Source organism: Littorina saxatilis, linkage group LG2 (genome assembly GCF_037325665.1).
Source record: "Littorina saxatilis isolate snail1 linkage group LG2, US_GU_Lsax_2.0, whole genome shotgun sequence".
NCBI lineage: Eukaryota > Metazoa > Mollusca > Gastropoda > Littorinimorpha > Littorinidae > Littorina > Littorina saxatilis.
In genome coordinates, this window is record NC_090246.1 from 53,262,632 (window position 1) to 53,283,910 (window position 21,279).

The 21,279-nt window shown below is 41.9% G+C and overlaps 1 protein-coding gene across 5 annotated transcripts in view; it reads right to left on the reverse strand.

The window, feature by feature from the left end:
* Positions 1-21,279, reverse strand: part of LOC138959231 (Golgi-specific brefeldin A-resistance guanine nucleotide exchange factor 1-like) — a 273,649-nt gene that overhangs the window by 224,362 nt on the left and 28,008 nt on the right. For 2 of the 5 annotated variants that reach the window (XM_070330627.1, XM_070330625.1), the window contains exons 20-37: positions 20,527-20,609; positions 19,943-20,006; positions 19,476-19,648; positions 18,841-18,940; positions 17,421-17,597; positions 16,862-16,929; positions 15,349-15,541; positions 11,593-11,862; positions 10,107-10,344; positions 9,076-9,260; positions 8,359-8,584; positions 6,909-7,286; positions 6,269-6,399; positions 5,728-5,829; positions 4,479-4,592; positions 1,854-2,022; positions 1,211-1,447; positions 217-449 (exon numbers count right to left, since the gene is read on the reverse strand). In XM_070330627.1, coding sequence (XP_070186728.1) covers positions 217-449; positions 1,211-1,447; positions 1,854-2,022; positions 4,479-4,592; positions 5,728-5,829; positions 6,269-6,399; positions 6,909-7,286; positions 8,359-8,584; positions 9,076-9,260; positions 10,107-10,344; positions 11,593-11,862; positions 15,349-15,541; positions 16,862-16,929; positions 17,421-17,597; positions 18,841-18,940; positions 19,476-19,648; positions 19,943-20,006; positions 20,527-20,609 — 3,141 coding nt within the window. Of the gene's footprint in view, positions 1-216; positions 450-1,210; positions 1,448-1,853; positions 2,023-4,478; positions 4,593-5,727; positions 5,830-6,268; positions 6,400-6,908; positions 7,287-8,358; positions 8,585-9,075; positions 9,276-10,106; positions 10,345-11,592; positions 11,863-15,348; positions 15,542-16,861; positions 16,930-17,420; positions 17,598-18,840; positions 18,941-19,475; positions 19,649-19,942; positions 20,007-20,526; positions 20,610-21,279 lie in introns of all 5 variants that reach the window. The other 3 variants (XM_070330624.1, XM_070330623.1, XM_070330626.1) reach the window with 2 other exon arrangements.

Genomic DNA, 21,279 nt, shown 5'->3' on the forward strand with positions numbered 1-21,279 from the left:
CATGTGAGACTGAAGTCAATGCATTTATGAGAATTGCGGTAAGAATATGTAATTTAATATGTGTGTGTGTGTGCTTGAGTGTGTGTGTGTGCGGGCCTCTGTGTGTCTGTGTGTGTGTGTGCATGCATGTGTGACTGCATGTTGGTGTGTTAAATGTGTGTAAATGTGGGAGTGAATGTGTGTGCAAAGTTTATGACTCCACTATAAGCCACAAACCTGAGGTGAGATGTAGGGAATAGAGGTGCTCTGAAGAATATCAGGGTTGAGGAGCAGCGGAATGTGGACTCCCGGCAGCCCCCTGCTGGGGTTCGAACCCCCAGGGGGTGAGGATGAGGCAACTGCGGGCAGCGGCGGATGAAGGATGTATGAGGATCCGGGGGTTGATTCCTCAGATTGACTGAGCAAAGGACTTTCTGGGCGCTGAGCTGGCCCTTGTTGCTGAGTCACAACTGAAACAGGGTAATCGAGGAATCTATCAGTGGTGGACATTTTCTGAAACCAGTGTGACATTGTTCAAATACTAAACAGTAGCTTCTGGGCCACTTTTTCCGTAGCTTATAGTTTGCTTCTACAATGGAACCCCCCTTTTAAGACCTCCAACAATCTGAGAAAATTAGGCTTTAAAAGGGGGGGGGGGGTGTCTTAAAATGGAGGTAAATTTATAGAGGTTATGAACAAAAACTCTTGAAAAGTAAAGTCTTAAAAGGGGGAGGTCATAAATTGGGGAGTCTTAAAAAAGGGGGTTTCACTGTACATGTCCTGTCTTAGTTAATCAGTGGTTCACCATAGCACTCAGCAAGTTAGAAGCCACACATTATGTTCCAAATACTGTTGCAAAATTCCTCACACTGGGAACCTCTCTTGCAAACTAAAACACAAAAGCACACATCAGCCAGCCAGCCACTCTGTCTCTCTCTACTTCTTTTAACCCATAACTCTGCACTTTCATGTGTAATGCTGTTGCAAAGGCCTAGCTGTAACAAAGGTATATCTGGACCTAACATTAAGGGGGTCCTTAATTGAGCCTGAAGTCGACTTCGTGAAGACTACCCGCAGTCTGTTTACCGAAAACTCAGTGCTAAAGCTCCGTGCGGCCAGCTTAGCAAAGTATATTTCGCGTAGTTGACTTTGCCCAGTTAATTTGAGGCTTTACAATCCTATTTACCAAAGTTACCTGACTTTGACCTCACTTGTGGATACCCCGTCTTACCTTGACTAGCAGAAGGTATGACAGTGATGCCTTCCAGTGGAACGTCTTGCACACCTGTTGCAGGTGAGTGTGGCACCTCCTGGCTGTCTTCCGCAGGTGTGGCATCACACTGCTGCTGTTGCTCTGTGCTACCTGTTTCTCCTGTGTGCTGGCTTCCAGACACCTCGGTTTCTGATGGTGGTGCTGCTGCTGATTCTGTGGTGGTGGTGGTCCCACATCTGTCAATCTTCTTGGGTTCTGCAAGACAAAGACCATTAAACATTTAACAGTTAAAACATAATTCTTTAGCAGTTTATGGGGCACAACTGGACAGCCCCATAAAGCCACGTCTGAGGTAAACGGTCAATAAAAATAAATGAAAAACAAAGAATACTGTTTTGTGAAACTCATGCTCTTAGTATGTCATAACAATTGTTTGTTATTGTTACCAAACAGTACGTATCATTCCCCTGAAAATGTACATGTGTCTATTCATTACACTTGGTACAGCTTGGTTCCTCCACTCCAACACACACAAATTCAAAAAGCATGTCCCTGCTGAAAATAAATCCCTCCACCTTCACTTTTTTTCTCATTTGAACTGGAATCAGTGCCTCCTTTACATCAAGACGTTACCAAGGTGTATTCAAACCATTTGACTCACCTGGCTCAAATGGTTTGAAGATGTCGTCCCGCAGGTTGGGGAGGAAGGTGTCGATCTTGTCCCAGGTGAGACGCCACAGTTTGGACTCTGTCCCGGCGTCGGTCTGGAAGATTCCTGCTGTCTCCATCACCAGCAGCATGTTCTTCAGGTTCTCTGGGATGGCCTCAGACTGAGAAGGGAGAAAATCCAAAAATGAACAATAATAATAATAATAATAATCAGACCTGTTTACTCCAAAACTTGACAAGAGTAATGGTCAAGTAAAAAAAATAGTAATCTGATCATCAAAATAGTAACCCAGGGGTTACAAACGCCAATATCAGCAACACAAACCTAATTTGAACCACATTTGAAAATCGTAGTCTGGACTCAAATGGAGTATTTTCCCCCCCAAATCCTAAAAAATGGTTATAAATCACCCCAAAATAGTAAGAGTAAACAGGTCTGAACAATATAAGATGTTTGGTGGTTTGTTGTCAGACCAGCTTTTTTGTCGGTCCTCGGGGGGCATATCGACTTTTGTTTCATATTTATTGACAGCGGCCTTCGGCCTTGGTCAATAAATATGAAACAAAAGACGATATGCTCTCCCTCGGACCGACAAAAAAGCTGGTCTGTCAACAACCCATCAAACATCGTTTTTATTCCACCCCCTCGGCTTTCAGTTGTAAATATTAAGCTTAGTGATCGAATGTGGAAGCTACGTTGGGTCAAAGGTCACAGAAGATTTGCGTCGTGCAGTGAAGGAAAGAATCGCGATCTTGTTTCCGACTCGGTGCCTCTTTGTTTTTCATTAGACCTGTCATTCTGCTTGCTCGGCTTTGTTAGATGTTTGCACATTTTGTTGCTATTTTCTTTGCTTTTATTATTATTTCTTATTTGCGCTTTGTTTATCGATACAACGTCCTGTGCACGGGTCAAAATTTGTGTGTCAGGGGTCAATTGGTTTGACTTGAACTTGACGTTCGTGTTTCTCCGAACGTCTGTGTATCGAAACACAGATACACGCACTCCATGACTTTGTAAGAAGACAACACATATCGGTAGGTTTCATTTGTTTGTGATGAATTTATGACCTTTCATGAAGTAGTTTTGTTTTTTGTTTACTTTTGCCAGTTTGCCAGTTCGTTTTTGGAACTTTGCAAAGCAGTGTCGTGTCGTCTCTTTAGGTCTGGGGAAACACCAATTCTTCTTCTTCTTCTTGCGTTCGCCGTTTTTGGTTGGCGTTGATGCGTGGTACCATGGTTTATTAGAGTGCGCCTTGCAGCCCAGTACCTCCGTCTTCAGCACTCGAGGTTTCTGTCGGGGTTACCTCACTCTTAGCTCATGGCCCGTACGTCCTACCCTGAGAGCACAGGGGGGAGGATTTGCCGGGATCCCACCCGGAGCTAGAGTTTTAATGCGCCCATAATCGCATTAGATGAGTCCCGTCGAAGGGCGATGGAGTATTTTGAAGAGAGTAGCAGTGCCGCCTGCTACCCCACTCCAACCTGGTAGGAAACACCGCCAGTTTGGTCCGCGGCCGCAAGCGGCTGGTCTTCATATCTGAAGTCCGTTCCCCTATCCGCCACTCGGGGACGCGCTGGGTTGGGGGTGGTCGCCCCACTGAAAATCCCACACTGGGTTAAAGAAGTTCAGCCTGTCCCAGGGGAAACACCAATGAAAAGAGCCGAAGAATCCCCGAGTGTTTCTATTGGGTTTGCTTTTGATTATCCATGTATAACCTGCTTCCTGCAACTATGGTAACCGGGGATTTATTGCATGGGGAACATGAGATTTATTTCCCAGGTGCTTGTGAATGAAAACTCGTGAAAATGATGACAATGCATAATATTTATAAAGCACATATATCCAGGGTTAAACCCTGCTCAACTCGCTCAAATGATAACAGTCGGAATCTTTCAATCCGTTCCAACGTTCAACACATAAACTGAAAGCAACGCCTGATGAGAGGACACCTCCAAATGAAGAACATGTGATTGTACACTGTGGTATCACTGCCTCGTCAAATGAAAAGGAAAGGACACCTGTATTGAAAAGAAATATCTGGCTGGTTCCAAACATGTTATAACTTGAAAGATATCACTGGACATATACACTGTTTTGTCAAAACATTCCAGTTCAAGAAAGCTCTCTGGAAGATACAGGATGTCCCATTCTTCGGTGGCAGCTCCAAACTGTTTCTGCCAGCACAGTCTACATGCCAAATTTTACTTCAATCGAAAGATGCTTATAAAGCAAAAACCAAACAACACAGGTACAAATAAGGATGTTGACTTAGAGCATGTTTATTAATACAATTTAAATCTTGGCTAACATTTGGTTCTGACCTAGTTCAGTAGCCCCCTCCGTAACAAGTAACTAGTAAGACAGCCTGTCAGAAATAATTATTTGGTTTCTTTGCTTTAGAAAGTCACATCGAGGAAAAATCAAGAGAGGTAAAGCTCTTAACTTCCTTTCCGTCTTGAAGCTCGCGTGGAAAGTCGCATTGTCAATAACTGTTTCAAATTAATAGAGCATGTTCATTAAAAAATGTTCAGTTTAACAAAACCCATCTGCGAGAAGATCAGTTGTGGCGCAGTACAAGAAGAGATTCCAGACACAAGACACAGAAAATGAACCCACCAGAAGATCACTGCTGTCAGCCTTCATGTACTTCTCCATGAAGTCCAGGATGGTCAGCCACAGGGCAGTGAAGGTGGTCAAGCACAGCAAGGGGCTCAGGTGCTGCAGGAACACCTGGTGGTCACAATAAAGCAATATCAATCAATCAATCAATATGAGACTTATATCGCGCGTATTCCGTGGGTACAGTTCTAAGCGCAGGGATTTTTTTAATTCTTTTTATTTTATTTTATGCAATTTATATTGCGCACATATTCAAGGCGCAGGGATTTATTTATGCCGTGTGAGATGGAATTTTTTTACACAATACATCACGCATTCACATCGGCCAGCAGATCGCAGCCATTTCGGCGCATATCCTACTTTTCACGGTCTATTATTCCAAGTCACAAGGGTATTTTGGTGGACATTTTTATCTATGCCTATACAATTTTGCCAGTAAAGACCCTTTTGTCAATCGTGGGATCTTTAACGTGCACACCCCAATGTAGTGTACACGAAGGGACCTTGGTTTTTCGTCTCATCCGAAAGACTAGCACTTGAACCCATCACCTAGGTTAGGAAAGGGGGGAGAAAATTGCTAACGCCCTGACCCAGGGTCGAACTTGCAACCTCTTGCTTCCGAGCGCAAGTGCGTTACCACTCGGCCACCCAGTATATATAGTCATAACTCGTGCATAGCCTGTTGGCCTTTTTCTTACATGATTGTATCGTACAGTGGAACCCCCCTTTTAAGAACTTCACAAATCTGAGAAAATCAGGTCTTAAAAAGGAGGGAGTGTTAAAATGGGGGTACATTTAAAAACGTTATGAAAAAAATATCTAAACTATCATGGTCTTAAAAAGGGGGAAGTCTTAAATTGGGGGGTCTTAAAAGGGGGGTTCCACTGTACATGAAAGGAGTTTATGGGTGTAGGATTGTTATCCACACCAGGACAAATGCCAATGGCGGAATCAATTCTTGTTCTTGTTATAACTGTGGTATTCTGTGAAGTTTGTTTTTTGGAATAGCACGGGTAGTGTTGCAATTCTTCTCCATCTTGCATCTTCAGACCTATCTCGACAGACAGTTAATTTCCAAATCTTTAAATCAAAGCTGTGACATGCTGCAGAAGGAAATCCATGAATTCCCGTGTGTCCATTTTGCAGTGCCTCAAGCTAAATGAACCCTCATTCAAACTTGGCATCTATTAGTGCCCCTTTATTCTTCTCCTGCTCATATAGAATGGTCCCCGTTCTTAACACAAACCTTGCACAGAAGTGTGGAAGCTCTCATGCGTGTCTCTTCCATGCCTGAGGGATCCTGAGAGTTGATGTTTTCCAGCAGTTTGGTCAGCAAAGGAAATAAGACCTGAAACAACAAACACACAATAAAGGTTTCGTTGTAAATCAGCTGGAACAACTTGAAGAAAAGTCATGTTTATACAACAGCCACTCTTACATGTCAGTCATTATTCTGGAAGGGCGAACGAAAACACTTGCAATGTGAAAATCACCAGCACCTTGCACATACTGATCACTGTCAAGGTTAACACAAACACTTGCAATGTGAAAATCAAGAGTAGCGTGCATGTACAAGTCACTGTAAAGACAAACACATACACTTGTAAATCCCAAATAATCTAAAAGATCTTAGAAGCCATTCTTCTTCTATGTTCCTGCCCAAGCCTGTAACCTGAAACTCCAAACAATCATTGTATTGGAACGAATCTGAGTGAAAGGGTTTCAGGCATTAATAATTTTTCAAGTCTGTCAATAAAGGAATAAACTAAATAATGCTGTTCACTGACCTTGTTAAAGCAGGCTTCCCACTCCACTGCCGATAACGTTTGCAAGTCATGGACCAGTAGTGCCCTCTGTAGGTAGGTCAGAGCCTGGCTGCGGACCTGTCGCCGTGTGTCACAACACAACCGTGCAATACCTGGAATGATAAGTTATGAAGACTTTAGGTGTGCAAAAACACTTGTAACAAACAGTATTGGAAAATCCAAAATGAGATTAAGTTATTGTTTAACCGACACAGTGTGCATTGACCCTAAGCTAGATACGACAAAAATCGGTCCAGACAGTGAACCCTTTGCTGCAGAACCACAAGTAATCATTGCATCACAATTTGCATATTGAAAAGCCTTCTCCTTTACCTTTAGCTGTATTTCTGTTTAACTCTAGCTTATCACTCTTTGAATTATTAACAGATCCTCAAACTCTTTTAGTAAACATCTGTTACTGAATTTGCATGCTGAGATAGTCAGACACTTCAATAATGAGACAAACACACTTCACAAATGAGACAAAAACACTAAGATATACAGACATCAACAAGCAGTCAAGCAATGACACAGAACACACAGAACACACAGACACACACAGACACAGACAGACAGACAGACACAGCCCCAGATCCCAACCACACTATAACTCCACACAAACCTTGAAGAAGTGGACACCAGCAGGTAGCCCACAAGGTGCGCGTGGCAGCGTCAATGCGCTTCCCTCCGTCTCCACTGGCACCTCCCTCACCATCCCCCTCCTCAGCCCAGGCGGCAAAAATGGAGGCGGCCCTGGTGTGCAGTGTGTGCATGAGGTCAAGCAGCTGGATGGACAGGGAGTGAAGACTGGTCAGTGCCGCCTCCTCCTCCCCTTCGTCGTCAGACGCGCTGGGAGCCGTTGCAAGGTGGGTGGGAGAAGATCGGGACTTCTTCATCTTGGATTCACGGTGTTGGCGGCTGCGAGGAGGGGGTTTGTGCGGGTGACCTCCGCCGTACTTTTCCCGGAGAGAGTTTGAGCGCGGGGGTATTCGGTGATGGCCTGTGTGCAGCAGAGTTTGGGAGATGTTAATACACACAACAGAGTACAATAAAAAGGTGGGGAAACACAAAACATAAAATAATACAATGGAGTGTCAGTGCAGTACAAGACATCCAGTATACAGTAGAACTCACCTTGTAAGAAACCAAGGGATGTAAGTGCTCTAAATGTATTTTTGGATCTTATCCTAGCGCCCTGCCTTATTTGATTGAAATTTCCCTTGTAGTTTGAGACTTCCCCTCCTTTTCAGACCTTGTTTTTTCCATATTTATTTCATATGTGACCCTCCACCACGAAATGAGTCGCATGTCACCTCGCGCGGTTCTGCGCTAGGCTTAATATAAGTCCGGGGAGTGTATGGTAACAGTGGGAGGATCACCTTAGTCACAGGCTTATAACTCAAACAGTTTTCGCTCTTTTCTAAAACGGTTTTCACCACTGGATAGAGCATAAAAAACTCTTTAGAAAAATGTAAAAATATGAAAATCATGCAAAGGTGACAAGCGACTCATTTCGTGGTGGAGGGTCACATATTGTCTGTAAAGTTACCCCCATCTTTGAAGACCTGATTTTCTTAGATTTTTGGAGGTCTTTGGAGCAAAATGTGACCAAAATGTGCTGATGACAATGTTGCACCAAGCAGTAATCCAGCTCTGATAAGCAAGTTAAGCTTATCAAAATTGTCAACAGTTTCACAACACAATTGAGCAAAAAAGATGAAAAGAATGATCTTTTAATGGTCACTTCATTCACAGACTTCACTGCGTAACTTGCAGAACAAGAAAAAAAAAACATTGACATTTAAGATCACAGTGACCCGAATAAACAAACACTGACACCATCACCAGAAGTCCAGTCTAGTTTCCAATACACCCCCCCCCCCCCCCAAAGAAATGCTGTGGCTAGGGTAACATGGCCAACAAATAGGTTATATAGGTAGACGAACAGTCTTTGAGCAGAATGCTTCTCAAATGCAATAGTGCCAATGATCCTCAAACCCAGAGGAAAAGAAAAAGTTCATTGGTTTTCAGCTCGGCTGGGTTACAAAATCAGGATTTTGTCTGCACCTTACCTCCATTAACACTGGCCTCCACAAAGATGCGAATGGTATGAACACAGCTCTTGAAGTTGTGAGGAGTAACGTGGGCAGCATCTCGCACCAGGAAAGCCAGAGTCTCTGCGGACTTGAGCAGTGCCCGGCGGTCGCCTCGCACCAATTCCTCTCGTAGCTCTATGCTGTACTGGTTGATACGCAAAGGGGCTGGGGCGGCAGTGGTTGGGCTTTCTTCCCTGTTTACCTGTTTGGGGAGAACCATTGATGCACATTCACTTTGAAAATGCCCTGCTGGAATATCTTAACAAAAGCTACATTATAAATTAAATTAGAAACAAGACAAGGAAAAGGGAAAGGGGTTTGGGGCAGAGGGGGGAACATTCTGCTAGAGGCTCTCACAATGGATATTTGGCTGAGATTTTCTCAAATTAAAAGTTAAGTTCTTCTGGAGCGACTTCTTCAACCTGATCTCATACAGAGCTGTGCCTGTTCATAAATAGTCACACTGTACTATACAAACTCAAATATTCAATGCTTCCAAATATAAGTTGCTTAAAATTGCAAATACTAAGTACAGTGCCCTTCCTACAGCTGCAACATTTCAACTATCTGTAGAACAGAATTAGAAATTCGACAAATTAGAATTAGACAGCCCGAAACACTGTGAATCTTACAGCAGCAAGAAAATGCAGCACCATGCAAACTTCATTCAATAAAATAGATAAATTGACTCACGAGCATCCAGCTACCGTTGTCTGGCACGGCTCTTAGGGCAAGTTCAGGACTAGCTCTGCGTGTGTGTGGGTGCTGGGGAATGTGTCTGGCAGGACTTTCATACAGCTCGCTGTCCGACGTGTAGCCGCGGTCACTGGCTGACGCTGACCCACCTCCTTCTGTGATCTCACTGTCACTTTGTGCTCCTGGGGATTTAATATCTGGATGCGATTAGATGGGAAAAGATAGAATGTTTAGACAGAGGAAAATACACATACAGAACACAGAGCAGCAGATGAAATCTAAGAAAGAGGAAGGTTAAGGTCAAATCAGCTCACTGACATAAACGATGCTGATCATTTTGTTACATGTACTTTTTTATTCTCAAATGTGGAATCTTTTCCTTTTTATGCATTATATCACTATCAACCTTCTAAGTTTCAGTTTCAAGAAATGCAGTAAGTCACAATCCACTCTCAGGGCATGCAGACATCTGAAGGATTTGCAAATACCCAACAGAATAATAGCTATTTTGCGACAGGGATATAAAGATGCCACAGTCTGGCAGACAGAAGGGCACAATAACTTTGTGTTAAAGACACCGGCCTTCCTTATTGAAAGTTTGGGGTTCAAAACCTGCATGCACCTGGTGGGATAATGTTGGTCAATTTATGTGTGCAGACCTGCTAGTGTTTTATCCCCCTGCATTACATGTACACGCAAGCACAAGTCCAAGTATGCACAAAAAAGATCCTGTCATCCATGTGGTTTGGTGGGTTACATAAAAATTACAAGAATGCATCCACCACAAATGGAGTATGACTGCGTAAATGACTCACAGACACAATCTAACAGACAGATGGGCACAATAGTCTTGTGCAAAAGACATCAGCCTTCCCTTTTGAAGGTTGGGGTTTGAAACCAGACAGGTAGAGACAGACAGACAGACAGACAGACAGACAGACAGACAGACACACAGACAGACAGACAGACAGACGGCCAGACATAAACCCATATACATACACCTCCCACACACACACTTGCAAACTCACCTGCATCATGCAACACCTGGGCCACATCCAGATCACCATCCACCTGCATGACGGGCGGGGGGTTAGCACCGGCCCCCACCACCTCCAGCAGAGTGAAGAGCGTACTCCAGTCGACTGCAGCGTGGATGTTTGCGGCGTTGGTGCGCAGCAGTTCGTGCAGGCCGTATGTGAGCTGTCGGGCCAGGGAGTGCAGCACAGGGCTGGGCAGCACCAGCAGCAGTCTCAGGGCTCCCAACACCTGTCAGTCGGGTTACCATGGAAATAAGTGTCAGTTATGGTTGGATATGATTGGACATACAATGCCTGTATATTGTTTTCCCCCCTTTTTTTCTCTGGAGATTTCTCTGTTTTTCTTATAAGTTCCCCATCACCCACCCCACAATTTGTTCTTCTGGTTTATTATTGTCATGTCCAGCGTCATGAAGATTTGTGTAATGTTATATTGTTTTGGTCATGTAAAGTACGCTTTTGCTTGAGTTCGTGTCCTAGTTGCATATTTTAAACTGTTACACGTCATGTATTTTGAATAGAATTTTGTTTAAACCAAGTGTGCGTAATGCCATTATTGGCTACAGGTGATGATTCTGAAAAACACCCAAACAGACCCAACACCTAATACTGTCTTAAAAATCATTTGATTGATTGATTGATTGCTTCCTTGATTGATTGGCTCATCAAGTGGATGGTTGATTGTCAAAGAGATTAGATGATGAATGGATGGATGACTAAATTATTGGATTAATAAAGACAACAAAGTCCAAGTTTGTGTCAGTATGTCTGCTTGTGAACATAAACTGAAGCACCAAAGGGTTTACATGCCACATATATAAATATCTGAACCCTTGAAAAAGACAGTAAACATGCAGTTAAGAAAGGCCTTCCATCTCCAACATCTCTTTAAACCTCAACAAGTATTTTCAATCTCTACAAGCTGCATTTGATCTTTCTCTGACTTATAATGCTGGTCAAAGGAAGATTTGAAGAAAGGACTTTGTGACTTCCTAGTTCCTTCTTTACTATAGTGTATCAGGAAATGGTTTCTGCATCACTCTTGCTTGCTCGCTCATTTCGTACTTGAAGTGCTTCATTCACTTCATTAATTCATCTGACTATAAGCTGATTAGGCAGTTGTTTGCAGTAGGGTATATATATTAACTGCATTGCCTGTTCTTTATACGCATAATGTTAAAGTCTTACTTTGTATTATACATGTCTCTTGTTTATTTGATTGTTAAATTGTTTGTTTGCTTGTTTGTTTGTTTATTTCATAATTTGTTGATTCATTTCTTTGCTCGTTTGTTGTCTTGTCTGCCTGTTCGTCTATCTGTTTATTTTGTTTATATGTATATAAATATATCACTCGTGTCTTAAAATATTTGTAAACTAGATGTATTAAGGACAGGTTGTAAGACTAGGCTGTGCCTAAAACCTCTATCCTTATGTATTAAAGATCAGTCAGTCACTACGATGCAAAACAGTCACTGACCTGTCCAGCCATCTCCTCTCGCCGCAGCAGTCGTATTGCCATTCTCAACAACCCCACCGCTGCCCTCTCAACCAGAAGGCCAGGTTCGCGCGATCGCACGAATATCCAGTACAGATGGTCGCGCACTGACGTCCAGATTCCCGTCACACGATCGCGGTTCTGCAGAACTACCCTGACTAGCAACTCCAGGAAAAAGACACCTGCGTCTTCGTCGTATTGACCTCCAAGTGACCCCGCTTCTTCTGCGCCTTGACAGGCAGCAATCAGTGCCTGGACACAACAAATGCAAGATGGAATATGATAAGGGAAGTAAGCGCTCTAAATGCTCTAAAACGACATGTGTAATAGTTATTCGGAACCATTCTCCTGCCACCTGAGAAAATCACAAGCATTGAAATGAACAAAAAAACTTTCAAGATGGAAGTTTTCTGAAGTGATTGTTAGTGTGTGATTGTTAGTGTTTAGTGAATGCTTTGAAAGCTGTGGTCAGTTGACACCAATTGATACTTTGTGAACAATAAATGTTAAACATTCTCCCAGTGATTAACAAGCTGTCAGATATGAATCAGAGACGATGAATGTTTAAACTGATAGTTTGTAAAGAATAAATAGTCTTAATTTAAACAGCAGGTCACAGGTGGAATCTGTAAGGCTTCTTTTTAAGCCTACTGTCTATATGATACTTACCGAGACAGTACTATTAATCAGACACTTTGTCAAGAGTATAAGCCTTGCAAGCTCAAGACGTTTTTTGTTTGTTTGTTAAACAGTATTGCGTGAAGGAAAACTAAAGACATCAGTTATCACACTATAAGCCACAGGTCTTGCTTCATGAAACACAAGTAACTTCCATTCTCCCCCCACAACCCCAACCTATTTCATCTTCCTTGTCAGCTCTTTCTTTCTTTCTTTATTTGGTGTTTAACGTCGTTTTCAACCACGATGGTTATATCACGACGATCCTTGTCAGCTACCTCCACCTTAAATTCCTCTCTCTCTTCTCTTAACACCAACAAAACTAACCTATCATGCCAGAGCAAAAAGTACAGTTGAACCCATCTATAACGACCACGCAAGGGAGCGACCAAAAGTGGTTGTATTAGACAAGTGGTCACTATGGAAAGATGAATACAGCAGACTTCCACTAACTCGCGGTCCACTAAATCGCGAATTCGGCTATATCGCGGAGACTTCTTGGACCCTGAAAAAAACAGAACCGACCTTTAAACAAACACATTTTTTTTATTTTTTATTTTTTTTTACAAAATTAGTCACGTAAAGGCCAAAAAATAGAACAGATCATGAAAAAATGTTCTATTATAACCACGCTATCTCTCTCTGGGTCCGATGGCCTTTCATCATGCAGTAAATTGTCATTTCATCTTATCAGTCTCTCTCTCTTTCTCTCCTTCAGTCTCTCCAAATAGTGTTCTACGTGTGTGCATGTGTTTTCAGGTTGTGTACATTACGGGTTGATCGAGACCTGCGAACAAAAGAAAAACAAACCTTTCACGCGCACGTGCCCCACTCAGTCAAGAACTTTCATGCCACGATCGGTATCGTCAAATTGGCCACGTGCCTATAGAGAACTGGGTGGCCGAGTGGTAACACACTTGCGCTCAGAAGCGAGAGGTTGCGAGTTCAACCCTGGGTCAGGGCGTTAGCAATTTTCTCCCCCCTTTCCTAACCTAGGTGGTGGGTTCAAGTGCTAGTCTTTCGGATGAGACGAAAAACCGAGGTCCCTTCGTGTACACTACATTGGGGTGTGCACGGTAAAGATCCCACGATTGACAAAAGGGTCTTTCCTGGCAAAATTGTATAGGCATAGATAAAAATGTCCACCAAAATACCCGTGTGACTTGGAATAATAGGCCGTGAAAAGTAGGATATGCGCCGAAATGGCTGCGATCTGCTGGCCGATGTGAATGCGTGATGTATTGTGTAAAAAAATTCCATCTCACACGGCATAAATAAATCCCTGCACCTTGAATATGTGCGCGATATAAATTGCATAAAAAATTTTGTAAAAAAATCCCTGCGCTTAGAACTGTACCCACAGAATACGCGCGATATAAGCCTCATATTGATTGAAGTGTCTGACCAGTCAGTATGGCCAGTCAGCCGTGCAGTTGAACACTCGAGTCCATCTAATTGCGATCTCTGCTAGACGGTCCGGGTGGCCACAGGCGCCAATCAAGAGCTTAAACTGCGCTTCAGTCTTCTGCAATCTAGTCAGGCATGCAATTTAACACTCGAGTCCCGCTAATCGCGATCTCAGCTAGACGCCCTGGATTTTCTACAGGCGCCATGAAGTGCTTCAGCTTCTTGCATTATAGCAGGTGCATGGGTGCAACCTGGAAAATTCCAAAAAACGGCAAAAGTTGGGGTCCAGCTTTTTTAGTATTTAAAATGCCCCAAAAAACCTCTCCTGGAACAAAAACATCGGCAGCCGATGAAATCAAAAACCGGCTGCCGGCGTGTAGCCGGCAGAGTTGCACCCATGCAGGTGGCAGAAAAAGCAAACAATCAAAGAAGAAATCTCCATGCTTTCTGCCAAAGACAAAACGCGTGTCAACTCAGACTCACACAAAGCAAAACAAAACGTGCATGCGTGCGTGCGTGTTGATAAAGTAACAAGTGCGCGTTTCCAAACGAAATAAAATAATGTGGTAATTCACCATGGCTTGCGTTCTGTTCATTGTCAGTTAGTTTGTGTGTGTGCAGCAGTGAGTCGCTATACGCGTACAGTGTACGTCTGTGTCTGTCTGTGTCTGATTAACTAGTAAGTTTGTGACAACGTATGAGCCGGAGAAAAAAGAAAAGAAATCGTCATCTGCTGATAAAAGAAAACGTGTCATCGCAGTTAATCTTTTGAGAACTTAGTTGCCAACAGAAGCGTCACACTTGCGAGAAACGCAGTAACACATACACATGAACATTGTAGCACAACCACATGCTAGGCGTGCGTGCACACGCGCACACACACACATGCACACACATACACACATGCACGCACACACACACATGGCAAACGCACACACACCCCAAAGACAGCGAGTTAGTGGAAGTCTGCTGTAACACAGAACAAAAGTTGTCAGGGATTCTTTTAGGAACTCATAATGGGCAGATGATTGTAACCTAGAAGTGGTTGCCAGGGCAGGTTCCACTATACTTTCAATGTTGATTGTAGATTATTTATTGTGCGTTGATTATCTGCATGGTATTGTCCATAAGTGGCTAATGTGTTTTTGTAAGATTATTGTTACGTTATTTAGCTAGAATGTATAAGTATTTGATGTTATGTTAAATAGTATGTTCTTATTCATAGTAAATATGTAAAGCGCCAAGAGCATAGATTCGGGCTATATAAGCAGTCATTATTACACCCCCGGTATAGGGGTGTGTATAGGTTTCACTGGATGTGTTTGTTTGTTTGTGTGTTTGTGTGTGTGTTTTGACTTTTGACTTTTGACTTTTGACTTTTGACTTTTGACTTTTGACTTTTGACTTCTGACTTCTGCCTTCTGACTTCTGCCTTCTGACTTTTGACTACTTTTGACTTCAGACTGACTTCTGACTTCTCACTTCTGACTTTTGACTTCTGACTTCTGACTTCTGACTTTCTCTCTTCTGACTTCTGACTTCTGACTTCTGACTTCTGGTAAGGACGGGGGTGTTTTTCCTACCTCGGAGGAATTTCTTGTTATTATCATTATCATTACTTCAGCAAAATGTGAGACAAAGTTTCCAGCGCACCTTGACCAGCTCAGTGAGGGAGTCGTGCCTGAGGAACTTGGTGTCTGCGATGAGCGAGTCCAGGTGACAGTCCTGCACACAGCTCTGGGCCTGCCGACCCGCTTCAAGCTCCTCCGGCGTCGGACCCTTGGTGGATGGTGAGTCTGACAGCGAGAAGTAGGACACAAAGCTGCTCAGCACTCCCGTCTCTGACCTGAACAAATTGAAATAAAATATATGGGTAAAGGTTACAAATAGGTACGGATTTAATAGGTAAAAACTTGAAATGGTCTCACACCTGCTCAGCACTCCGGTCTCTGACCTGACACAAATGAAACAAACAAAAATACCCTTAAATATGGGGAAAGCTCACAAATAGGTCCAGTGACAAATAGGTACAAAACTTGAAATGGTCACACACTACCCTTAAATATTGGGAAAGGTTACAAATAGGTACGGTTATAAATAGGACAGAAAACTGCTCAGCACTCCAGTCTCTGACCTGAACAAATTGAAATAAAATATATGGGTAAAGGTTACAAATAGGTACAGTGACAAATAGGTACAAAACTTGAAATGGTCACACACTACCCTTAAATATGGGGAAAGCTCACAAATAGGTACAGTGACAAATAGGTACAAAACTTGAAATGGTCACACACTACCCTTAAATATTGGGAAAGCTCACAAATAGGTACAGTGACAAATAGGTACAAAACTTGAAATGGTCACACACTACCCTTAAATATTGGGAAAGGTTACAAATAGGTACGGTTATAAATAGGACAGAAAACTGCTCAGCACTCCAGTCTCCGAGCTGAACAAAATTGAAACAAAATAAAATACCCTTAAATACGGGGAAAGGTTAATAAATAGGCATGGTTACAATTACGTACACAGTTCTAACTCTTCTGGCCTGAAAAAAATGGGGAAAGGTTACAAATAGGTCTGGTTACAAATAGGTATGGTTACAAATAGGTATGGTGACAAATAGGTACAAAACTTCAAATGGTCACACTCCTACACAGTTCTACCTCTTCTGGCCAGAACAAAATTGAAATAAAACAAGACACCCTTAAATATGGGGAAAGGTACAAAATAGGTACGGTTATTAACTAAGGTACAATAACTTGAAATGGTTGCACACCTACACAGTTCTATCTCTTCTGGAATTCAAAAATTGAAATAAAACAAAACATCCGTGAATATGGAGAAAGGTTACACATGGTTAAGAACTTTAAAATTGTAATTCAGCAGCACAGTTCTACCTCTTCTAGAGGAATGAAGATATAGAATATGGAGGACATACATAAACACATTTATGCATTACAAGCACAATATAAACCATGCATAAACATGTACTGAGCAAATCATTGTAAGCAAATTTAATATTTGATTCGCAAGTATTACATTAAGTTAGTATGACTGCTATTCTGTCTTTGCATTTCAAAACTGATTATCAACAAAATATCCAATTTACAGATGACTGTCTCAGAAACTGCACAGAATAACCCAGACCATGGCGAGGCAATACCTTGCAACAGCAGTAGTCTCCTCTTTGATAATGGACACTTTTCCTGAGGGATCAGCAAAGTCTTCAACCTGAGAGTAAACAACAAGAAGAAATTGTATTACACAAGTATATATATATATATATATATATATATCAGATATTTTTAGAGCTGTACAATCAAATTTATGACAAACAATGCACAAACAATGGACTGGCCACATAAGCAGAAAAAAAAGAGAAAAATTAGCAAATGTTATTTATTCTGAAGAACATTGAAGAAAGCCCCACCCCCCTTTCAGACACTCACTCACTCTCTCTCTCTCTTTCTCCCTCTACTAGGACTAGCTGTAAGACAGGACCTTGAAGACCTAATGCTTCTATCCTTATGGTATACAGTTTTTGAGTTATCTCTCTCTCTCCCCCTCTCTGTCTCTCTCTCTCTCACTCTATCTCTCTCTCTTTCCCCACCCAAGGCATTGTAAAATAAAGCTCAGCTCTCCCTCTGTCTCTCTCCCTCTGTCTTTTTCCCTCTGTCTCTGTCTGTCTGTCTGTCTCTCAAGCAGCTCAACTCCTTCAATACCTCAATCATGGACTTGGGCAGTAGCTTAGCGCGGAACAGCTGGAGCATGCAGTCCAGGATGTTCTTCCAGCCCTCTCGCAGAATATCCCCATGGCGATGGGCCAAACCAAACACTGTCCGTGCTGCCAGCTGTGCCTTCATGTTACTGCCAAAAGTTGCTGGGATGCTCTCTGGGCTCTGCAACAGGGACAAATTAAACAATGAGAGAAGTGACGGGCGCAACAGCCTAGTGGTAAGGATGTCGGCCTCCAAGCTTGAAGGTTAGGGGTTTGAATTCCAGCTGCACATCGTGGGTTAAAGGTTGAGCTTTATCTTATATTCCAAGTGAAATAATATGCACACCTGCTATCGCTTATTCCCCTTTGTGTGTACAAGGAAGTACAATCCATGCCCATGTATTTATGCACATTATCCCTCTTAGAATTTGGTTAGGTTAAACAAGAGATGGAAACACCAAGCATGCATCCCTATGAAAACAAAGTATGACTGCCTTAATTGCGGTGAAAAAGATGGGTTTTTTTGTGACAAAAAACAACAATAACAACAAACAAGTCGCGTAAGGCGAAATTACTACATTTAGTCAAGCTGTGGAACTCACAGAATGAAACTGAACGTAGTCCGCCGCTAGTGCAAAAGGCAGTGAAAGTGACGAGCCTGTTTGGCGCGGCAGCGGTTGCGCTGTGCTTCATAGCACGCTTTACTGTACCTCTCTTCGTTTTAACTTTCTGAGCGTGTTTTTAATCCAAACATATCATATCTATATGTTTTTGGAATCAGGAACCGACAAGGAATAAGATGAAATAGTTTTTGAAACGATTTCGGAAATTTAATTTTAATCATAATTTTTATATTTTTAATTTTCAGAGCTTGTTTTTAATCCAAATATAACATATTTATATGTTTTTGGAATCAGAAAATGATGAAGAATAAGATGAACGTAAATTTGAATCGTTTTATCAATTTTTTTTTTTTTTTTTCACAATTTTCAGTTTTTTTTTACAATTTTTAGATTTTTAATGACCAAAGTCATTAATTAATTTTTAAGCCACCAAACTGAAATGCAATACCGAAGTCCGGCCTTCGTCGAAGATTGCTTGGCCAAAATTTCAATCAATTTGATTGAAAAATGAGGGTGTGACAGTGCCACCTCAACTTTTACAAAAAGCCGGATATGACGTCATCAAAGACATTTATCGAAAAAAAGAAAAAAACGTCCTGGGATATCATTCCCAGGAACTCTCATGTCAAATTTCATAAAGATCGGTCCAGTAGTTTAGTCTGAATCGCTCTACACACACACACGGACGCACACACACACACACATACACCACGACCCTCGTCTCGATTCCCCCTCTATGTTAAAACATTTAGTCAAAACTTGACTAAATGTAAAAACTATCAAAGTGATTGGTAAGTTTACCTCTGGAGCACTGAGCAAGGTAGTGAACTTGCACAGGGATATCACAAGGTTGTCAAACACATCACTCATGTTGTTGTGAGCAGAAATCATGGCACATTTCCTGCAAAACACATTCAGATTGATCAAACTTTCAGATTTTTAAATGCCAATTCTGTCCACCCAAGCTTATTACACTGCTACAAATGGAATATAAAAAGCTTTCGTCTGCTGCACACTGTCCCTGACACACGTCTTGTCTTTACAATTCTCAACATCTCCTGAAGCTGTAAAGAATCATTAAGACTGACTGAATCCGGACCAATTCAAGAGTGTGCCACAGATAGATAAATGTTGTGTGTGTCACTGTCTCCCCCCTCCCCCCCCCCCCCACCCCCCTCCACCCAAAATAAAAATCCTCACAAAAACCTCATGAAGCTGCAGAGAATTATTAAGAGTAACTCAATCTCAAAACTCAAACATTTACAAGTTAGCCACAGATAGGTACATATTTTGTCCCTCTCACCAGGGTAAAAGGATTTATTTAATAACAATTTTTGTAAAGCTTTCAAATCCGTGAAATTGCAGAGATTTGGATTGCGTGTCCTCCCCATCCGCTTCCCCCCACCCCGCATGCCAAAAGAACAATCCTCACATACCTGAACCCAGAGACAGCTTTCTGTATGATGGACTCATCAGCGCTCTTGTCAAAGACGAATGAGAGCGCAGCCACTGTAGGTCCCCAGATGAGTGTGAACAGCTCTGAGTCGAAGGCACCTGTTGGAGCATGGAGGAAAACCCCTTCCTTGGTCGCCCCTCTCCGCAGCAATACCTGCATAACAGGAATAATAAATAATAAATAATATAATCACGGCATTAGCATTTTGAATTACTACAGCAAAATACGGAGAGTGCAAGTTCTGAACACTTTTTATCTGCACACCTGTTCAGTCATTATGAGCGAACGACGAAGAAGAAGAAGAAGAAGAAGTTCAGTCATTAGAGCAGCTGATTGCATCATACCATTAAAATACCTGTATGCATAGTGATTACTAGATTGTGACTGCACACGCACACAACTGCATGCACTTGCACGCACACACACACGCACTGAGATCAGACCTACCTTCCACAAGTAGTTTTCTTTCACCAGACCAGTGTGTTCTGCAGGCATCACTATTTCTTCATTCCTGAAAGAAATAAACAGTATGAAAACAATGGGCAAGACTAAGTCATCTTTCTTTCATTCTTTTTGTTTCTTCTTTCATTCTTTTTAATGTATCTATTATCTTTTACACAGATCATGCTGACGCAGAATATTTGGCATATTTTGAAAACTTGCTGACATGTTTTTTCATTGTAGCGCATATAGCATACACACAGTATGTTCTTTTTCTCCAATGCTAATGTTGCATAGAAAAATGCATACCCTTAGCTTTCAACCATATCAAATACACAGCTGCCGTTCTGTGATTATTGCATTTTGGATAAAGAAAAACAACTTTCACAAAAAAATGTTCACACATGCAAAAGCCAGTCAGTGACATATTTTTCTACATTGTTGCGTATGCTCTAGGCGCTATTTTACAAGCTAGTGCATCCCTGTTTCCAGCAACTCTGATTGTAGTTTACAAGGTGCTCTGCCTGTAACACATGCTTATTAACTCATGAGAAGCCGTAAAAGAAATACACTTGCAAGAAGAAAAATACCTGATAGCTGTGAATATTTCTTCCAGCATGTCTTCATCAAAGTCCTTGCCTCCATTCACTTTGGATACATTGCTCTTGAATTGCTGGAATAAACAACAGAAACGAAATGAAATAAATATCAGAATAAAAATATTGCATGAGAAAAATCAATCACTCTCTTGAAGTGGTTGTTGTATTCACACTACCATAGAGTGTACTCACATCCATGGTTATGTAGTAGTAGTAGCAGTGGTTAGGGACTGGATTGGTATCCATAAGCCTCACGGCTTTTTTGCGTCCCATCTCATTATAAAATTTGTTGCAGGTCAATCATATTAACATGCTCAAAGTTGTATTTACTCAATATCAATTATCGTACAAATAAAGTGACTCAGTCATAAGTTTTTGTATGTCCAGCAGATTTGTGAAAGTGTTAATAGTTTGTGCATTTTTAACAACACCAGACAGTGTGTTCCATGATGGTGCAACTCATTCTGATCAGTCATCGCTCAACGGCTATCGCCAGTTATCTCTCTGAGAGAATGAGCCGAACTCATTTTGACCTGAGTTCAGGATGGGTGCAACTCTGTTAGAAAAGGAATGTTTCCGGATAGTAGTTTTACTAAATTCAATAAAGATTTTGTCCGTATTTTTCCTCGTTACATCAGTGGTAGACTTCTTGAAAAAAGACTCGACTTTGATATTATCAATACCCTGAAAGATTTTTATAGGTCTGTATCAGGTCGCCTCCGAGTCTTCTCGATTTAAGGGTCG